At 31.8% G+C, this 21,895-nt stretch overlaps 3 protein-coding genes across 4 annotated transcripts in view; 2 read left to right on the forward strand and 1 right to left on the reverse strand.

Moving 5' to 3' along the window:
* LOC135840474 (suppressor of lurcher protein 1-like) overlaps window positions 1-21,895 on the reverse strand; it is a 275,632-nt gene that overhangs the window by 169,276 nt on the left and 84,461 nt on the right. Inside the window, exon 4 of the mRNA XM_065357040.1 lies at window positions 14,527-14,706. The gene's annotated coding sequence lies outside the window, so the exon portion shown is untranslated. The remainder of the gene's footprint in view (window positions 1-14,526; window positions 14,707-21,895) is intronic.
* Window positions 214-5,567, forward strand: LOC135840480 (glutathione S-transferase 1-1-like). The gene is made up of 6 exons (XM_065357058.1): window positions 214-378; window positions 2,951-3,095; window positions 4,607-4,665; window positions 4,748-4,889; window positions 4,982-5,146; window positions 5,263-5,567. The coding sequence occupies exons 2-6, from the start codon at window positions 2,955-2,957 to the stop codon at window positions 5,401-5,403; spliced, it is 648 nt and encodes a 215-aa protein (XP_065213130.1). The 5' UTR covers window positions 214-378; window positions 2,951-2,954; the 3' UTR covers window positions 5,404-5,567.
* Window positions 13,538-21,895, forward strand: part of LOC135840478 (calcitonin gene-related peptide type 1 receptor-like) — a 94,206-nt gene continuing 85,848 nt past the window's right edge. The window contains exon 1 of one of the 2 annotated variants that reach the window (XM_065357056.1): window positions 13,538-14,218. The gene's annotated coding sequence lies outside the window, so the exon portion shown is untranslated. The remainder of the gene's footprint in view (window positions 14,219-21,895) is intronic. The other variant, XM_065357055.1, reaches the window with a different exon arrangement.

The raw sequence follows: 21,895 nt of genomic DNA on the forward strand, positions 1-21,895 counted from the left end.
GAAAATCGCTAAATTGGCAACGCTGGACGTTAATGAAATATAAACAAGAATTTGTAACATTTTCCCTTCTTTCTATGTATATTGTATACGGTACTACGCGGAAAAAACCCATAGGTAGATCTAGAAGCTGAATGCTGATGACGAATACCGAATACCACACATCACACGTTTTTCCCCACTTCATAGTTCATAGAATGAATACCGCCCGGCAAACTACCATGATTCATACAGATTATAGTACTAGAGCTTCTACAACAATCTACGTTCGTTTATATATTCAGCTTGATTCTTGATTCCGTACTCAAACGTAATTTGTGTGTGAACGTGAACGTTAGTCGTATTTCGTGTTACTGTTGTTGAATTTATTTTTCAAATTAGGTGAGTTGTACTTTCATTCATTTTATTTAGGCTACTTTGAAAAATATGTACTTACGTTTTGTAGCTTTGGTGAACTAAATTTTTATTCAATTTTCATTTTATTCATTTTTTATTTTTCGATGATACCTAATTACCTACCTACTTTGTTTCATTTGAAATAACAAAATCTCACAATATGTTTGTTTTCTTTTCGAAGTTTACGAAATTTTATTTTTAAAATATGAAATTTTAAATTCAAAAAATAATCTTAGACCTATCTACCTGTTGGAGTGAAAAAATTTAAGTAAAAAATTTATTGCTGAAGAAAAATCATGAAAATTTTACCAAAGTACTTCAGTTGGTTAAAATTTTGTAGGTCCTCGTAAATTCAATTCTCTCACGTTTTTACTCGTGTGAACATTTTGGATATATTGTATTTTATTCTCACATTTAATTGAAAATATGTCATTTGAAGTGATATCTACATAGATGTGAACAATATTGTAAATTTGTATACTATAGTTGGAACTTTAATGTTAGATAATTCTCTATAGTTGTATAAGTTAACTGGCGTGGCTATTCTTCCAACTCAGACGATAAATTACGCAGAGCAATCTCCCTATCGTTTACCCACAGACAATCATACATTTTCCGTTCGATTAACCGGTTTCTCGTAGACCAATTGTAATTTATAGTTTCATAAAACAAGGTCATAGTTGATGGTTTTTTTTTCGAATCTCCTCTTATCGCTCCCTTCGCTTTGCTAAAATTACACAGCATAAATTCAGTCAAGGATAATTAAACCTGCCTGTGTGTAGTTTTTGTCTCTGTACCTGGAAATAGGTATGCCTGTATACCCACTTACCTACACGGTACGATGAGGTAAATATAGAACCGTATTTATTTGAAAATCTATTCGTTCAGTAGTTATAATGATACACACATGGCCATTGGGCATCAACGACGTCATCATTTTGTCAAATTCCTACTTATTTAACCCATTCCACGAAACCAAAATAACTTCCATCCAGTTATAAAAACCTGATTTTTTTCATTCTGTATCTCGCATCCGAACTCGTTTCTCGTTTACCTTCCAACTACTGGACTGGACACTACACGAAGATCGCATTCGCATGGACAGTAAACGAGATACATACATAATTTTGTCGCTTCAGGTCAACTAATTAACGTTCAACTTTAATGAACATACCGACACGTTTTGGGATTTCCGTCTATTCGTTTTGAGTTATGCATTTTGAATCCGAATTGGAAGGAAGGACGAAGAAGAGGGGGGAGGTGGGTACACGGTACACCATATCTGCAACAGTTTTATGAATAAAACCTCGCCGAAAGCGATTGAATTTGGTACGTGAGGTACATATAACTTGACGCGTGAAAAATAATTGTAGGAATTCCTTTGATGGCCTTCGTCACCTTAGATACACGAAAACATCAACAATGATGGAAATCCTTTCACCTGTATAAGCCAATGTTGAAGCCCATTGAAATTATGACCTAACTTCCATCAAAACTTTGGATCAGTCATGCAACCCGATTATTTTATTATCGATTCGGTATACCTATTTTTTTTTCTTCGTTTTTTGAATTCATATTTTCCTAGTATGACATCGACAATTTAAACAATGATGAAAATTTTACGAGTTGAGTCAAATTACCTATGCTACATTTAACGTACCGACCACACCTTCTGGGCTTTGAAAACGTATACTTACCTGAGACATGTTAGATATAAAAATAGCTCTTCGAACCGTTCCCATTTTTTATTCACCTCTGTTTCGATGTACATACACGAGATTTATATATAGGTACTTTGAAAAAATACACGTTTACTTTCACTTTGAAGTAACTCATCGTGTGGGCAACACCGAAGACCGTTATAGTAAATTCAAAAAAGGAAATCCAGATCGGAACTCGTGGGCTTATATGACGGTCATCTGATTGGCGATTGGCATTTATTGCTTCGCTATGAAAAATTTACCCCGGAAGTGTCTATGGAATACATCTGGTTGATAATTAAAATTATTATATTTCCTATTTACCTTCATAGTATACCTACATTTAAATTTAATTAAATCATCGATTCGAACTATTTCATTGCTTCGGGCTTTTACGGATAATGTAAATTGGAAAAGCTTTTTTTTTCTCTTTCAAATATGGACATGACGTGTGTTATGAGACACCTGTTCTGTTCTGTTTATCAGTTTATATTTTCAAAAAATTGAAACCCAATCTGATTAGAATGTCAAGGGAATGAGAAATCCGACAAATATTTACATTAATCCTACTTCAACAGATAACATCGATTGAAAATTTACTCATTCAATCGAATGATATCCACTTATACTTACCTATATTTCGAGTCACGATTGTTGCACAACCAGTAGTAAAAATATAAAGTTATCGAGAAGTGTCTTCCCAACACCATGGAGATTTTTTGCAAATGATTCATACTGAGAGTCACGTTTTGCATGTTTTTCTTTAATTGTAGTATGATTTTCTCACGTATTTAACCTTGCATCGAATGATCATTTAATTTACCTAATCGTTTTTTCTTTTTTTTTTTTGTTTCCAGAAAAATGACTGTCGATTTTTACTACGCCCCAGGAAGCGCTCCTTGCCGCGCCGTCATCCTACTTGCCAAAGCTATAGGAGTTGACTTGAACATGAAACTCACTCACTTGCATGAAGGAGAACATTTGAAACCCGAATTCTTGAAAGTAAGTTTATAGTACTTAATTTTCGAATAGGTTATGCACGTATTAAAATACCTACTTCCTTCAACATCGAATGGCTTCATGCTACTCAAATTCCCAGTTTTGAAAATTTTTGGGCAGCCCTGAACCTTGAAATAAGAAATTAACAGAGAATAGAAAAAAAAATATCAAAATGAACATTCATTTTTTAGTCTACCCAGTTTCTACGAATTTAAACAGTCATCTTTCCAACTTTTGATCCTCAGATGTTTGGAGAGTTCAAAAAAAAAGCGAAGAATCAGTAATCTCTATTTTTCTAAGAAGCAAGCGATTTATTTTAAAAACTCGTATTTTATATTGACGTATAACGAGTTCGCGTTTTATAAGAACCCCATTGACGTTTTTATTTTTAGATTTGAAGGCTTAAACCAAATGAAATGAATTGCAGCAATTTTCGTAAATTCGTATCTAAGCCACCTATTGAAATTTGAAAATACCTACTCAATTTGTAGAACGTTTTGAATTATTAAAAAAAAAAAAAAAAAAAAAAAGAACCACTAGAACAGTGAAAAATGGTCTTTAGAATAAGAATCCCTAATATAACTTCATGATTAACTATAAGTAGGTACTAGGTACTTCAGAATCGACTATGGTACAATTTTGAAAATTAAATATGTAAATCAAGCACATTAGACAATTAGTGAATTATCAAATTGCACAATTACGTTTAAAGATGCATATATTTCATTTAAATATCTTAAATAGGTACTTGTATGGATACCGATACCGATTAAAATTCAATTATTTTCTCGCATTCAACTTGACTAATGCAATTTCAAAAAAAAAAAAAAAATACAAATTTGAATAACAAATGGAACTCCTATTTCCTTTTCCGTGCTGAATTTCAATTTTGAAAATGAGAAATTTTGTCATCAGTTAAAAGTTCTGTTGATTTTAAAGAACCGTTAACGCAAATTTCTGTAAACGTTCCATAGAAAATCCTATTTACAAGTTACTTTAAAAAAAAATTATAAATAAAATCCATATCCACGAACAAACAAAAAAACATGTTGTACCTACATATAATGATAATAATCGCTTCATGAACTCTTACAAAGATAAGTACATTATCATTATGTAAGGGTACGACTTATACTGATAAACTACACTACAGTTCATCAGTCTAATTATTCGGCGCATTAAAATATTACAATATTTTTTTTGTTCATTTCCGACTTCCCATTAGAAATATTAGAAATTTCGTTATCTAATGTCAGCGCACTCTATTTCTCTTGAACTACACTGATTTTGAGGTTGCTTTGTGCAAAAAATTACGGTCATTTCCACTAGATTATGCAGCCTTTCATTCATAACACTAGGAAAAATCTATAGGTAGCGGCATATTTGATGGAGAAAATTTTCCTCTTGGCATTATTATTTTTAAAGTCTATATACAGGCCTACCAAATTTTATTATATAACCTGCTCATTAATTATTAAAAATGACTAATTTTGTTCAATTTTTTAATTTTTTAGTTGAACCCACAACACACCGTTCCCACCATGGATGATAACGGTTTCTCGCTCTGGGAAAGGTAAGAAACTTTCCACAATCAATAAGCTCGCAGCTCGAATACAGACAAAAACAATAAAATAATATCGCTTTCTATTTTTCAGTCGTGCCATCAATACCTATTTGGTTGAAAAATACGCCAAGGATGACGCTTTGTTGCCAAAAGACCCCCAAAAGCGTGCTCTCGTTCTACAAAGATTGTTCTTCGATGCCGGTACCTTATACCAAAGATTTGGTGACGCTTACGTAAGTATACTCGAGACAAAATAATATCGTATTCTGTGTTTAATAATAAATGATAGCATTTTCATTACAATAACATTTTATGTATTTTACAGTATCCACTCATCTTCGCTGGTGTCCCAGTACCTGAAGATAAGAAGAAGAAGCTCGAAGAAGCTTTTGAGTTCCTTAACACCTTCTTAAGCAGCACCGAATACGCTGCTGGTGATAAAATTACCTTGGCTGATTACAGTTTGTTCACCAGTGTGACTTCAGTTACGGTAAGAATATTTTTCAATCAATTTCTCTGATATTAGCTCTCATTGGCTAAAAAATTCCTTCAAGTCTAAAAATACATTTTACCAGACATTATTAACTTGAAATTTTCATTTTACAGGCTGTCGACTTCGATATTAGTAAATACACAAATGTCACTAAATGGTTGAGCAAGTTGAAAACTCAATTGCCCGCTGAACCCGAAGGTGTTGGCGCTGATGCATTCCGTCAATGGTATTTGAGCAGCGTTAAGAAAAATTAATACTCGTCGTATTAATTTTCACGTCCTATTTTTTTTTCCACTTATTTATATAAGTACTTATTATTTTGTTCACATTGTCACTATATGTTAATCGACTGCCGTGATAAAATGTGTTATTTTTAAACAGAATATTTTTAATAAATTTATTTTTATCACTGCAAAAAGTCTTGAGCAAAATTTTTTAAAAACAAACTCGAGCTGGAGATTATTACACAGGTGTTTATGTTTACACAAATGAGTAAAATAGCGATCAACATATTTTGGCTTCGTTCCAATCAAGTACATACCTACCTACTTTCTTATATTATATCTGCAGTTGAAATTGAAAACTGCAAAGTAATAAGTAGTTTAGCATTTTTACCGCATCGTTCTCGATATTCTTAAAATCTATTTTAGTAAAGGTACCTATCGCCATTCTTCAAAAGTAATTTATTCAATTACCGATAAACTGAAAGGATCAGATTTCTGTTATAACAATCGAAAAACTTTTCGCGGTGTTTATTCTCATTTTAAGTATCCACTTTGTTTAGCTAACATAAGTTTTACGACGGTATTACGTGGGTAGATTTCGTGCGAAAATTCCAACTCTAATTTCACTGACGACGGTATATAATGCAGGATCTTCACTTCATACATTTCCATTCGTCTATTCGCTAATCATTCCTTCACTTGCTTCACTTACTGTAAACTTGCAAAGCATTCAATTTGTAGAATATGTGATTTGCTTCTTTTTCTGCACATATTTCTTTCATGAAAACTCTCGAAATATTAGGTAAAGAAAACTTTGAAAATATTTTTTTGTACGGAATGTTTCGCGGATTTATATTTTTTCTTCATTTAAGAGTGAGTAGGTAAATATGGCAAGAGTTTTTAGTACAGGGTTTCCTAAAACGTATCCAGCACTCGTCTCTAATGTAAATACTTAAACTGACGCGTCGAAAAAAATAACACCGGATACGAGTGAAGTTTACATCTATTCAACACTATAACTAACTTATTTTTTGGTACAAAAAGTTCATTTGTTCATAGTAGAGGTACTCGATATTTTTGAGAACTATGAGTAAAGCAAATAAGTGAAACAGTTTTATATCTTTCGAATACTTATACTCGAAAGTTCTCAGTTAGGGTGGATCGTCAGTTATTTTTTGAATGAATGTGAGAAAGGAGAAGGAAAAAAAAGAGGTGAAAAGATGTCAAAAAAACGCATTAGAAATCGCCAGTCTCAGACTTATTCTACGTTTTTGTACCATTAGTAGGCTATAAATTTAGAATTTTTGCAACTCTCTCCCTCCCCTTTCAAAAAATGCCACAATATTATGATAGGTAGGTATAAACAGCGACTATTTCAAAATCCAAAATTTTCCAATTTGTTTCTAGATAAAAAAAAAAAAAAAAAAAAAAAAACGAAAAATTGAGAGCCTTGTAAAAGTTACTTTCAGAGTTGGAGGTCATATCGTATATTTAAAATTTAAAAACAGTTACGATAAAGAAAAATATTGTTTCAGACAAAATTATCAAATAATTCATCACCAGCTTCCATATTTTTACGCAGTTTATATATTCTCATCGCAATGGTTATACTTTTATGCAAGATCAGAATAATCGTGTGCCAGACGGTAGGTCTATGGACTATGTACTCGCAAAGCAGGTATATATCTACTAAAAAATGTTCACAAAATAAAAATTTTTTGCTTCTCTTCTCAATCTACATAATGCAAACGGGTAAACTTGTTTGTACTAAGGGTACAACTTTTATAGCATTTTAAGGCACGTTCTTCATACAACATGCAAGATATTAAAGCGAATATGCGTTATTTCAACCAGCCAGCGTAATTTTTCACTCCTTTCTTCTACGAAATTACCACCCGAATAACGATACGGATATTATGTCACTAAAATAATTAGTTTTAAGAGTGAAAAATTAAAAAAATGCGTAATTAACCGCAGAAAAATTCCTTTATTTAACCACCACCAACATATACGTACCATAATCCTCACTTGAAATTTCATTAAATTTTAATCGCATCCAGTCAACGTGTGATATATGAGGATGGCTTAAACGGTAAATTATTTTACTTCGATTCGCAAAATGCGGTAAATCAACGCCGAAAAACATTTGACACAACATAGAAACGCTCGTTTAAATTCATGTTCATCCATCGCCTAAGCTTTAGTAAGTATAATAACTCACCTTTATTAATGCAATTTGGTCAATAATCGCACAATAATTGTTTTAATGGCCGAGTTAAATTCTCAACTCTACCGTTATAATCTTCAGCTAATGTTACAAAATATGCTTTTTAGTTATATATTTACCTACCTTTCGTGTAATGTACGCGAATAACGTGACCTCGTGAAAGAAAGTAGTATCTGTATCTAGCATATTACTGCGATAAGTGAAATGACGCTATTTCCCTTTTTCGTAGGAGTAGGATGTTCATTATAATCGTTATCATTATTCGTGTTTTAGGATTAATTTTCGCGTTGAAATTAATTTTTTTTTCAGTCTGAAAGGATGAGAATTGAGAAATACAAAGTTGAGAGAACTGAATTCTACGTAGGTATGCTGTGTGTTTCAATTTTCAATGTGCAGCTGAAATTTTACCCATACCTGTACTTTTATACCTATAGCATGGTTTGAAACTTCCACAACTAAAATTTTCCAGCTTCCCCAAATTGATTTTTCAAATTTTGAAGGTTTTGAAAATTCAAAATTAACTATTTTCAGTCATAAAAAAAAATGCAGCTGTGTTTATTTAGTACAGAAATGATGAAATTTGGTCCAGAAAACCTTTTATAAACACCCCGAGCCTAATTTCCCCATTTCTCTCGTCCTTCTGGAGCCTCAGCTCCATTTAATCAACGAATTCGTCCACATTCAAGCCACGCCTCTGCAAGTACGTCTTTTCAAAAAAGTTGAATTTTTTTATGGATCCCTACATTATGCTGGTCAAAAAAATCACTCCAAGTGTGCCTGAAAATCGACTCAAATCCGGAGAAAGTGGCTGAACAGGTCGAGAATGAGCCGCAGCTCGATTTTTAGCTGCCCAAATTCGTTTCAGTATTCTCTAGAGAAATATACAATAACCCTGGAAAAGTCTAAAATCGTGCTTGAAGTTCCAGAATGAGTGGAATTGGTGAAATTTGGTTCGGCGAAGTTGATAGTAGTTTCGGGACCAATTTTTATCACTTTTACTGAATAAAGGAATAATGTACATATTTTTTAAAAAGTAAAAAAATACTTGAATCGTTGACAATAATGGTTAGGTACTTTTGGATTTCCTATTAAAATTCGCCGAAAATCGAAAAACTTATTCAATGTTTGGTTATGGGGGTTTCAGACCATCCTCTTTCCAAAAATCTCGGTCCTGTTCAAATCTGAGTCTGACACCTCGAGAAGTTCCCTTCTAAGACAGAAAATACAAGTTATGAACTCGCAAAAAAAATTTCAGCAGTCGAAGTTCTTTTCGCGATTCGAATTCTTAAATATCAACATTTTTAAAACAATCTAAAACCTCGAATATCTTACCAAAAATTCAACTTTTTCTAACAATTTTCAATTTTTCTGGAACAGGAAGACTTTTTTATCAATTTCGAGAGCCAAAAATTCGGTTGTAGTGGAAGCCTTTTGATGTATAAGTAAACAATTTTCAATGGTATTTTTCCAATTTGGTTCGTCAACTTTTTTTTCGCCACTTGAACGAATGTTTCTTAGATTTCAATCAATTTTTGAGCAAAGAGACAATAAATTCAAAATTTTTTGTAAAATCTCGGATCAAAAAACTTGGATATTGGGTCGTTTTCAGGAGATACAGATATTTTGAGAAAGGATGTCTTCATATCACGAAACAGAAGACTCAAAATTTCAAACATGATAATTATCCATTACCCAATTCGAAGGTCATAGAAAGTTTAAGAAAGGAGTTTCCTAGTTGATCAATTTACAAATGAAAGCTATTCAAGGATGAATCCACATATTTTGTAAATGCATTTCTCTAGTAGGTAACGGAATACTCGTAGATAATTTTTTTAACGTTTTTTTGACTGTTTCGGCTCATAAATAATCTTCTGTAGCAGCGTAATAAATTGTGATAAGAAAAAAAAAAAATCATTGTATTCACTACAATGATAATACTCGTATGACCAACCGTGACAAATTTATACTCATCACCATACGTACAAAGTAGAACTGGTCATTGCTTTTTAAAAAAAATTTTGAACTACATAAAATACGTAGGTAATAAGCAATTTTAGTGACCTACAAGACAGATTACAAGAATACATATTATGTACATGTCAAGTATGCTCAATTTTTTTGTTATTTTTATATCTCGTATTTGTAGGTACCTACCCATTTTTTTTTTTTTTTTTTTTTTTTTTTTTGGAATCATCTAGGTACTGCAAAGTTTTTGTACTAACATTCCAATTCGTTCTAATTTGAGCAAATATTTTTTAAATTCTCCACTCACTGAATCCTGATATTCTACCTTTTGTAATTGTCCAAAAATCTACCTTTGCCAGATATAGGTAACTTACTAAAATTATTGAAAAAAAACCGACTCAATTCCAATTTTTTCTCGTGTCTTCTATTGCGATACTTATCACTTTCGAGCAATTAAAAAAATACACAAAATACCCACCCCCCCTTCCCTAAAAAATCTATTCAGCTGAATATTCGTATTTTAATTGAAAAAGTATCAATTATTCGGTCGTTTACTGTATTTTTATTTCCTACCACTATACCTAACACCGCAAAATATCCTTGTTCAGCTAAGTTGAAATTATTGTAAACATGTCTCGAACCGCGTTACTAAATATAATCCCATTTTTACGATAATTCTATTCGATTAGGTACCTAATTTAATTTCAAGCACGATTATGCCTTCAAACGTATTCAATTATACACCTATCGCGTTTCAATTTGAAATTCGCCTAAGACAAGTTGTCATTTTTTAGGATGTCTTATTTTGAATATAAAATGAATAACGAGGCTGATATCTCAGTTTCGATATTTCTATGACAACATAAGGATAAGACTTCTATAAAGCCGAGTTTACGTCATTCGGTATAACAGGCCTATGCTCACTCGGAGGGAAAAAATATTTGCTGAAATTCTCTCTTAATTAACTTCCACAAGAAAAAGTTACGAATATTTTTTCATAATACGAATGAACATACGTACGTATTAAATCGCTAAATTGACCATATAGAGAACTGAAAAGAAATTTGTCTGGAGCAATAAACCTACCCAGTCGAATAATCCTTTTATAAATAAAATAAAAATAAACTTTCGATGTTGAAATTTTTCTAGTGTCGGGAACTTATGAAAGATATGGAAGAGAAACATCGAACTGCGATGTCTTCACAGACGATGCAACAATTCAACTAACACGAGTGTTAATAGGATCGCCAACATGAGATTTGAAGGGGCGTTGTTATTCACTATCGAACGCGTTATTCTTTTCTAATAGCATGGCCACTAAACCGCATACAGATACTAAAACATGTAAGCGATGTTACATCTTATTTGAAATTAAAATAGGTTGTAAAATTTTTTCAAGCCTTATAGTTCCTTTAAATTTTAACCTTGAAAAAGACATGAACACAACTTCTTCGGTAAAATTTTATGTGTTTTATAAAATCTATAAAATGGGTTGGTAATTCCTGGCAGAAAGCGAAATAGTTTAGGAATATTTATCATAAAGAAACGAGAAACGGTTACGATTGCACACCGACCATATGGATCAGACTACTCACAGGTAGCTTTTGATTTTTTTGCAGATTACTTTCAGTTAGGTTCTAACTATATGCAAAGTAAAAGGTTAAAAAATTTAAAAAAAAAAAACAAACTGAAAATTGAAAATAAAAAATTTGAAATAAGTATCGTTGTTGTTGATAATGGTAAATTTGAACATCCATAAGTCTAAACAGTTCCTTCGATTTTGAAGGTAAACCGTTTTTAACAACACAAACTTTTTCGTTCGTCTTCAAAAACTTACTCGTACATTGAAATCCACACTGAAAATACAAATTTTTGAAAAATTCCAAGCTAAAGTAATCAAATAGGTATGACAAAAAAATCAATTTTCGCGAACAAGCGATGAAGTGAGCTTAATTTTGATCTGCAGACATCACTTCTGACTGTTTAGTGTTTCCTCATTAATTTAAATTCATACCTACTTTTAACATAAAGCCCAGTCCACCTAAAATACTCAACAAATTTTGAGAACCCCTTCATACAACACATTAAGTTAGCACAACTGAACGATCCAGAGATCCAGAAAATTAAAAAAGTAATAACGTACAATTTAATAATTTGTCGCAGAAAAATATTCATTAACGTAATTGTGATACAAATGCTAATTAGCGAGCTCCAAATTAAAACGCGCCTTTTACCTTCCTTAAATAAAATGTATTTCAAGACTGAAACCCATACACTAACTTTGTGGTTTTGATGCAACGCACTCTAATTACCACACCCAAGTTGACCACGTGCAGAGGATATTATCGAGTAGCACAAAAAAAAATCTCATTACTTTAAAATCTTAGATTGAAAAGTCCAAAAATTTTCCTAAATCATGTTCGAAAAATTTAAGAATCTATAGAACTTTTGAAGTATTTAATATTTCAAAGTGTCATTTAAAAGTTTGAACATTTCATTGAACGAGAGTTTTTTGTAGGTTCCAATGATGATTTTTACATTTCTGAAATTTTTCGTTTGAAAAAAGCAACCAAAAGTTATTTTAGAAAGGCCATTCTACGACAATTCGACCAAGAAATGGTAAGGGGAGGTAGTCGGCGATTTTTTTTTGAAATTTTTCCAGTGGAAAGACCTTCCAAAGGGATGACCAATGGCACAAATAGCAGCCCTCTAACCCTTTTTTAAAGACTGCTAGGGGGTGTCAAAGTTTTCAATGAACTTGAAATACCATCCATTTCAGCAGTGGATTGCTCGATAATCGCGATACCTACCAAAATGGAACTTTTTTCAATAGTTAGGGGTTTTGAAAGGCTTTTTGGTGATATCATAAAAATCAGTGTTGCCAGTTTTTTTCGTGCCAAAAATTAGCTCGAAAAGTTTCAAAACGTAGTTTTCATATTGTTCCGACTCTCAAAAATTCTGAAAAAAATATATTATGGAGAACTTTTTATGCTGAACAACATATTAAAAAATTGGGGTGGCGTTATTTTGTACAGTCGATTTAAAAAAATTAAAAGTTTGCGAAAAAATGCGATTTTTTTATTTAAAACACGAAAAAAAGTTTTGATTGGTGAAGTTGACCCAATTGGCCCCTATTTTTACGTATCTGTTGAAAAAGTTTGAAATTAACTCATTACAAACAAATCAAAATTCAAAAAATAAACGAATTTGAATTTTTTTGCCATGAGTGTAATTTTTATCAACTTTTTCATGAAATACATCATAAAGAGGTCAAAATAAAACAACTGAATAAATTTAAACTTTTTTGATGTTTGGAATTGAAAGTTTAATTTTTTCGAATTTTGAGTAATTTTTTTGGGTACTTTGTAAAAAATGTCAGGAGAAACAAAATCTTCAAGTGCTACCAGTGAGGTATTGATATCAAATAACTAGGTAGGTATGCTAACACACTATAAATACCTATCTAATTTAATTCGACTTTTAACAAAATAAACACGAGAGTCATAAAAACATGGATACCTACCCAAATGAAAGATTAATAAGTATGAAATAGGTACAAGTGAATAAAAAACAAAACACAATGATGGTTGCCTGACTGAAAATATTTTGATTAAATTGTATATTTTTCCTGTTTTCAGTAAGTAGATATTATTTATTTTGATACAAACTCTGATTAACTTGACATTCCAACCCACATCAAATACAGGTAGGCATTGGGTATGCTTATTGCTTATGAAAAATATCAGAAAAAATCTCATTTTGAAAAAAGTAAAATATTATCCAACACACATTGATTAAAGTGAATCAGTATTTGAGTTACTAATCTACCCACCTACCCACTCGAAGTAGATACGTCTAAAAATAATCAGCCCATTTTTTCCAACAGTGAAAATTCGAGTTCCCACAACCCAACATCTTGTAAAAAAAAAGCTGCATGAAAATTGGCGTAAGAAGTTGAAAAATATTAAAACCCTATTATCACAGATTGGACCCAAAATCACATTTAATCCAAAAGTACAATTAGCCTCCCACAAAACACGCATTTATTTCACGTACCTACTTTCGAAATGTACTCACTAAATAGCCAAAGGATAAGGCGTATTTATTTTCGATTACTTCATACTGGAAATTTATCGTTCACCTCCTTCATGAAAGCAACTCTCGGTAAAATATAAGAAAATACGAATTTAAAGAAAACATTACTCGTGCGAGAAAAATGCATCAACGTTTGCGCAAATTTCAAACATCGAGATATTCACCCCCGCGCTTTGTTGCATTTTGTAGAATAATTTGTTTTTATACACATCGTAAAAACATACGTAAGAATCCTCATAGTCCTATTTCGAAACACTTTCTAATCTTAGAGCTGATTGAAAATTTTATTACGTTATTTATGCACTAATAAAAGGCGACAGCGTATGATTTTTTATACGCAAGCGTATTCCTTATCATTCCACGAGTATTCGCTTCTGTGTTGATTATTCTAGACTTTGTTTACTAGACAACTTGCGGCTTTTTCAGTCGCTGATAGTCGTAATTGTTGAATAGTGTTCGCGAATTCGTAATTTTTTTCGCCGATGTAATCGTTCTTTTTTATTTGCTATTTCGATATGTTTCGTTCGTGAATTTTTCCCTTTGAGAGGCCGATTCTACGTAAGTTATTTTCAACATTTATTTCATATATTAATTTTTTGAATAAAAAAAAAAAAAAAAAAAAATTGTGAACCTATTTTAAGTGCATCATTTAAAATTTTGGTCAATATTTACCAACTTGAAATTTTGACAATTTTCGCATAATTCGCAAGCAATTATCTCACTTCATTACTTTTAATTAAAACCGTGAAATTTTGATTAAAATAAAGATAGCTCGAATTCGTAAGTATATTCAACCCTTTTGAAAAACTACTTTCCACATGTTGCCATAATTTTCATATAAAAGTGTAGCGTAATATTCCACGTACCTGTTCGGGTCCCCGGTTAATGTCCTTTCCATTTCGCGTACCTTTTCAATGATGTCGACGAGTGTTTGAAAAATTCGTCGGTAATTTATTTCGCTTCCCATTGTTTCAAATATCGTTCAAGATTGCTCTCTTCGGGTCCAAAATCTGCTCCATTACTTCGAAAGCCATCGTAAAAAATATCTATAAAAAATAATATCATACTTAAAAAAACGAAAATACCGTAAAAATATAAATGCCAAAAAAATGGATAAAATAAATTTTAGATGCGAAATTTATGAACATCGAGGAGAGAAAAATTGCAAACCTATTAATTCGAAGGTGGGTACAATGTATTTAAAAAATACCATTTTCCCGCTCAAAATCTCGTCCTTTAACTCGTTAAATATTCATATAATTTTGTCGCCTGATTTAACCTTGTCAACTATATAGATGATACTGGTAACTGTTTTATTAATTTCTTTGGCTTTTGCTATACCTACTTACACAGAAAGCAAACTGTAACAAAATCTTAAACGTTGAAATTGGTTTCGAAAAAATTTGTCACTTTTTCAGCAAAAAACCAACTAGGGATCATATAACAATACCATAAATTCTCTTTTACGACTTTCGCTTTTGTCAAACAGATTGGGAATGAAGCAAACGTCAACATAGCTGCGTGAAATTCGCACACGAAAAATGCAACGTATTTCTCACGTTGAAGCATATACCTATTTTTACACACAATATTTTGATTTTTTTTCACTGAATAAAAAAAAATGTCGGAAATTATGAAATATAATTCATCCTGGAAACGTCATCGTCACATGAGAAACGTTATATTTACATGAGCCCATAACTAGGCCTACGTTTTCACATTACCTACCTACCAAATGGAAAATAAAGATCAGAAATAGATTTCTAAAATTACACGATAATGATCGTCAAGTACAATCAAAAATAGTCATTTTACTGCACTGTAGTAATATTTATTACGTTTACTGTGAATTTTATAGTATTTCAATGTGCACAAGATACTATGCAGATAATAGGGTGCTTGGTAAAAAGAATATTATACTTCAGATTTAGGCACAACCGGATGTCTACTTACATAGTTTTACCTACTTCAAAAGACAGTTGAAATTTGAAGGGTATAATTTCAAAATTGAAGGAGCAAAATACTTTTCTCAACAGTAAAAGTTGAAATTCATTATTGACTCTGGGCTGAGTAGTGCATCAAAAAACTAAACAAAATTTGCTATCGATGACTTTTTGCCTACCTTGCAAATTAAAGGAGTCACAAACAGATTTTGAGAAAAAAAAATATTGTGTTTTGAAAAATGACCAAAGAAATGGATTATACATAGAAAAGTAAACAAATTCTGTTGTGAAAACTTTTTGTTCACAACTGAAATAATTGAACAACTGGGTATCAAAAATTTGGTTTTTACAACCATTTTTTGACCTCTCGAGACAACTGGTGGCAATTTTTTGTGAACATCAGGTAAGTACTGCTGGTTCAAATCCACATTCTTCAAAAATAATTTTCAATAAGATCCAAGAATTTATTTCTTGAGAATTTTTAGAAGTTTCAAGTTTCATCCATCAACGTATAATTTCACACGAACTCGTTAGACAGATCAAGAACAGGTTAGAAGTTGATTTTTAGATGCTCAAATTAATTTTCACACCCACTAAAAAAAATTCAAAGATATATGTATTTGAAAAAAAAGTCGAAAAGTATGCTGGAAATTCCAGAATGCCCAGAATTGATGAAATTTGATTTACAGAACTCAGGAGTTGTTTTGAGGTTTTCAAAAATTTTAAAAATAAATTCGGGTAACTGAAATTTTTATCAAGTGAGAGGAGAGAAAGCGTTCAGTCTATAAAAATTCCATTCGTCTTTGAAATGTGAGACGGATAAGCTCGAACGGTTTCTTACCAAAAAAGTAACCTAGTTTTTCGCATTTTTTTCTTCTTCAAATCTTTTTTTTATAATTTCATTATTTTCAGAAATCCATAGCACGTAAACATTCTTTCCTACCATAAAATAATACAAACAGTTTTCTGCCTTGAATTTGGATCAAATTTTAAAAATCTCGTTGATCGGATCGAAATTTTATAAAATTCAGCTCTAAAAATGTTTCAACATGATGTGGTTTTTACAGCTCTTTTATTTGTTTTAGGCCTACTGTTCTTATTGAAAATGTTATTCTATCTCATTTGTCGATAGTTCTCGTTCACGTTCATTTTCCAACTCTCCAGTCACCCAAACAATTTTAAAATGCTTTCAAAAAAAATATCAGCTTCCAGACAGCGACAATTTTTTTTTTCAACAGCATTCGAATATTCGCTGCAATGAACAGTTGTTTCTTATGAAGTTTGTTTCAAGGATACAAAGGACCATCCCGAATTAAAATTTTCGTCTGGTTTTCGTAACTTAACTTAATCCAGGCTGATTTATTCGACAGTAAAAATAATTACAAGCGATGAAATAAAATTTTAGAAGCAAGAACAATATTCGATACGAAGTTTCCTAAAATCAACTCCTTATGCAAATAAGCTAGGCTTACAACAAAACAGCGAACAGCGAAAAATTTGCATAATCATCACATCATTCTATTTTCTTTTTTCAGATTGTTTCACATTCGTATAGAAAAAAATCAACGATAGGCTTACATCACAAAGAAAAAACAAATGACAAATTGTTTTTCGATAATAATCCATTCAAAATTCCTTTCAACGTCTAATGCCCGCTAAAATATTCGAATAACGAATTTTTCACACATACAGTTTTAGGCACGATTAACAAATCCTTTCGGTAAACTTTTTAACCACAAAGAAAATAGCTTTCGAGTGTTATACTTGAAAATAATTCGCCCACATAATTCGAGCCTGATACTATAAGCAAATATTTACGCGCGAGTATGCCTTCTTCAATTGAGCGAAAAATTTACGACCAGAAGTGTAATTTACCATGAGCCTTTTTTAATTAGTAAAAATATTTTAATAAGGTTTGAGCTTCCCTTGATATTATAATACGTGTATTCATCGTTCACGTGGCCATTCAGATATATAATACAATGGCTTAATAAGAAATTTTCCATTAGAAAAGCTATAACAACCATCGAAGTGAAAAATGATAATAAATTTTAAACGTTAAAACTCAAAAAACCATTCTTTTTTATTCGTTTATACCAAAAGAATGCTTATTAATTTTGAAAATTCTTCACTCAAGGTATTTCATTTGAGTACAAACGAATCGTTCCTTTGTTTTTGACAATATTTTACTCTCAGCGAGGACACAAAATTTCACAGGTTTAGAATAAATTCCACCAAAAATGCCTGTACCTACTACGATGGCGGAAATTTGAAAAAAAAACTTCCTGATAATCAAACAGAAAAAAAATATTATCAAAATGGAATGACGTAATTATAAAATTTGCAATGATTTACTTAACTTATAATAATTTGTGTAACTTCCGGACACCCAGTGTTTTTCAATTATTACTAACGTCAACGATTCCACGAACTGTGATACATATTCTCAGATAAATAATATCTAGTTCTAAAAAATCTTTCAAAGATAATCAAAACGAATTCAGCTTGACAATATTTTTTTTACGAACCTACCAATGGAAAAAAGATTTCGTTACAGCTTCGTTCGAAAAAAATTACCTTCTATAAAATTTTTCAACAAAAATTGATAAAATTCAGTTCGAATAAGTATAAACATTCGAGAGTAAAAATTTTCTCAATAGTATGTCCATACATGATACTATAGAATAAGCTATAGTCATCATATAGCATAATACAGGTTCACTTGAAAATGTCCCTCATTAATCACCGTTTTGAAAAAAAGAGGAAAGTTTTCAAAACCACTCCTATTTTACGTTTATAATGGTAGTAAAAAAAATGTGAGTTGGAAAATTTCGCTGAAAATAGCAAATAAAAGAACCTTGTACGGAAAAAAGGTCAGTAATAAAATAGCAAAAGATTAGTACTGAGTACTAATTAAAAACGTAATTTTTTATGAATCTATTAAAGCAACCGAAAGCTCACGAAACTATACACGAAAACCAACCAGTACATTCATTACTTGATGAGCCATGCAAAAAGACATTAAGAGGATACAATTTTTTCTCAATATCCATAACACTACAATTACGTGGGGGCTGGGGAAGGTAAAGAAAGCACATTTATTAACGAATTTCTCCTTCAAGTCTACCATATACGAGTAGGTTTTCTCCAAAAACTTATTCGTTAGGTACCTTTTTCTATAATCACTTTTCGTACACGTGCACGGTATTATAAGAGTAAAAGACACACTACTCCGTGACAACAAATTAAACGTGAAATTTTTACCCACAAAAATAGCCTCCGAACGATTTTTTCTTTCAATAAATTCAATTAATTAGTTGATTTATACAATAAAACACGAAAGTGTAATAAGAAAATCTTCATAAAAGGAAAAGTTTTGTTGTTGTTTACGAAGGAAAAAAATTTTAAAAATATTATAATTAATTCCAACTTAGTTTCATCATTCGGCAGTGAATAAAAGAACACCGATAAGGTACTGATGCTCATAAATTGAACATGCCTAAGTTGATTTTAAATTATTTATTATGATACAATGATACGGAACTTTTTCAAAACTGCCAAGTTCAGCATCAAGTTAGCAACAACTTTTCATTGAGTAGGTACAAAAGCATTAGGTATGATTAAAAGCGTTATTTCAACTAACCTTTTCTTACCTACCGATTTTATTTACCGAAATATATCTGAATGAGGATAAACACGACGTATTGTATCGCGTGCTACGTAAAAAATTGAATCGTTTAGTTTTCGTCAGGAAATCAAGAAAAATAAGTAGATCTATATTGATCCTGTAATGTTTAGAAAAGTACCCGATGACACGCATTTGCACACACACATTACACATTTCATAATAATATGATACAATTTCACATGATTAGCATTTCAAATTAAACGAAAGTTATCAAATTCACTCAGATGATATCACGCTAAGGCTAACCCGAAAAAACGTAACCCAAGTATAATATTTTTTTCTGCCCGAAATATGCATAGTATGAAGAAAAACTGGGTACCTAATTGAAGTCCTGACCTCGAAACAGCGAGGAAAATTTTAAATTTTAGATTTAAATTACGAGATAGAATTACAAAAAGTATCGTTTTTAAATTCTTGACTCAAGGGATACTCTAAATGACATAAAATAAGATAAATAAACTCGAGTAAATTCTTCAGGATAAATAAATGGCTTTTTACTTAGGTTAGTCTATACAAAGTCTTCCAAACGTACATATTGAATTAAACGAATCTCACTCAAATTTCTAACGTTGCGTCGCCTTTCTCACATGCAGATGATAGTTCGTATTAGTTGAAATGTTTTAAACTCAAAATTGCAGCTGCAGCGCCTGCAATAATGCAGTAAAACTTGGCTCAACTACTTGTTCTGTACATTGAAAGTCCTCGTATAAAAAAAAAGGGAATAGTTTCAGAAGTAATTTTATACATTTTAATTTGATTTGATTCAATTTACTTGAAGAAAAAAAATCAAAATTCAGCGTTAGGTAATCATGTGTTTCAAAAAACGTCATTTTCGGGTAAAATTACATTTTCAAGCTCAGTGTTGAACAAGATGATCTATCCCAAAAATCCGACTGACACCTCAAAGCTTCATGACCCTATGATTATCCATAGGAAGAATGTTCGGAAATTTTTCAAAAAAGGCATTGAATAGCCCTCAAATTTTATTTTTAATGAAATATTAACGTTTAGGAACTACAGATTCTCAAAGTTGAGCCATTTTACTAAAAGTCGTTTTTTAAAAAATTTTCTTAATTAAAAAAAAAAATAGGCCTCTCACTTTCGTGTTTTTATAGTTGGTTTGAGGATAATTAACTATAAATGGGGTAATAATATGTCTTTGATAGAGACTCTACAGGGGTTTTCTCAAGTTTATACGAACTACCTACCACAAACTCATTTTTTTTAAATTTGAGCATAAAAAAGAACTTTATTCGTAATTTTTTTGTATTTTTTCGTCCTTTTTTTGGACTTCCAAAATTAAATTTTGTACTACGTTAACTCCACCTCCCCCTCTCCACCCAAATCCAAGTATTCAGGGTGTCTGACTGTAAATAGATTTTCAAAATTCTAAATAGAAGATTTTTTATTGAGATATTTTTCTCCTTGATGGTACATAAGATTTTAGAATTCATATCATTCCCTCGCCCCTCCACGTCCCTTTCAAAAACCGAGTCAAAATTTTTTTAATGCTTTCATTTTTTGTAAAAAAAGAGAGAGAATTGCTTAAAAAAATCACAACTGTATTTTACTCATGCTAGAAATTAGCGTTTTTTTCAGTTTTCAAAAATCTGACAAAATTGTAGAAAATAATTTTTGAAAGTCTGACCCCATTTTCACAATTTATTGATTTTTTTTCAAATTATTAGAACTCAGACTTTTACATATCTTGAAATGTATTTCAATGTTATTCAAAATATCAGGAATCCGTCGTCCCCCCCCCCCCCGGTTTTGAAAGCCTAACAATAAAATGAAATTATGACAATATTTCACAGAAAAATTAATAAATAGTCACCACAATATTAAAAAACAGTGATGCTCATAAAAAAAAACTATTATTGACCACAAAATTGATGGAAAATCTATGAAAAATCAGTTTGAACACTCCTTTTGAAATAAAAAGTATACCTAAATATACTATACTTTGACCAGAAATATAGCAAGGCTTTACAAAGGAACCAGCTACATAGCCTCAACTGTGATAGCAGACTCAATGCTGTTGGAATTAGCCATAGAAGCACGAGCCCTGACTTGGCTTGCCCATAAAAGAACACCGTATCTCCGGGATGAAGAGTTACACGAAGTGGTAGCTTTAATCCAGGAAAGAGCTTTAAACAGATGGAATGAGATGTGGATACAGTCAGAGCACGGACCATGGACGAGGAAGCTTTTCCCCACCATTTCAGCAATGAAGAGTGTGGACCTTGACAGCGAATTGGACTTTTGGGTCGCACAGGCCCTCAGTGATAAAGGCTACTTTGGGGGTTTTCTACATAGTATCCACCAAAGAAACGAGGCAAGTTACAGATGAGGGTATCCAGAAGAAACAGCAGAGCATGTGCTGACCACTTGTCAGAGGTTCGGTGTTGGCTGACCAAGTATTCCTCTGGATGTAGCTGTACCATCACATTTGGAGTACATGAGAACTACAATACAAAAGCTTTGGGAAGAAGAAAGAAGAGAGACATGGTAGGAACATGAAACCTTGAAGGCCCTGTCACAGGGGTGAAGAAGCCTCCAAGGCTGGGGCATATCAGGGATCAAGAGGGCAGAAGAGGTAGGTAG

This window comes from Planococcus citri, chromosome 3, assembly GCF_950023065.1.
Source record: "Planococcus citri chromosome 3, ihPlaCitr1.1, whole genome shotgun sequence".
NCBI classification, from domain to species: domain Eukaryota; kingdom Metazoa; phylum Arthropoda; class Insecta; order Hemiptera; family Pseudococcidae; genus Planococcus; species Planococcus citri.

What these genes read in the sequence shown, in the direction of transcription:
- LOC135840480 (XM_065357058.1), top strand. Translation starts at nt 2,955, where the DNA reads ATGACTGTCGATTTTTACTACGCCCCAGGAAGCGCTCCTTGCCGCGCC. An exon ending in AAAGATTTGGTGACGCTTAC is followed by an intron (nt 4,890 to 4,981) that starts GTAAGTATACTC and finishes TGTATTTTACAG; the next exon opens with TATCCACTCATCTTCGCTGG. An exon ending in CCAGTGTGACTTCAGTTACG is followed by an intron (nt 5,147 to 5,262) that starts GTAAGAATATTT and finishes TTCATTTTACAG; the next exon opens with GCTGTCGACTTCGATATTAG.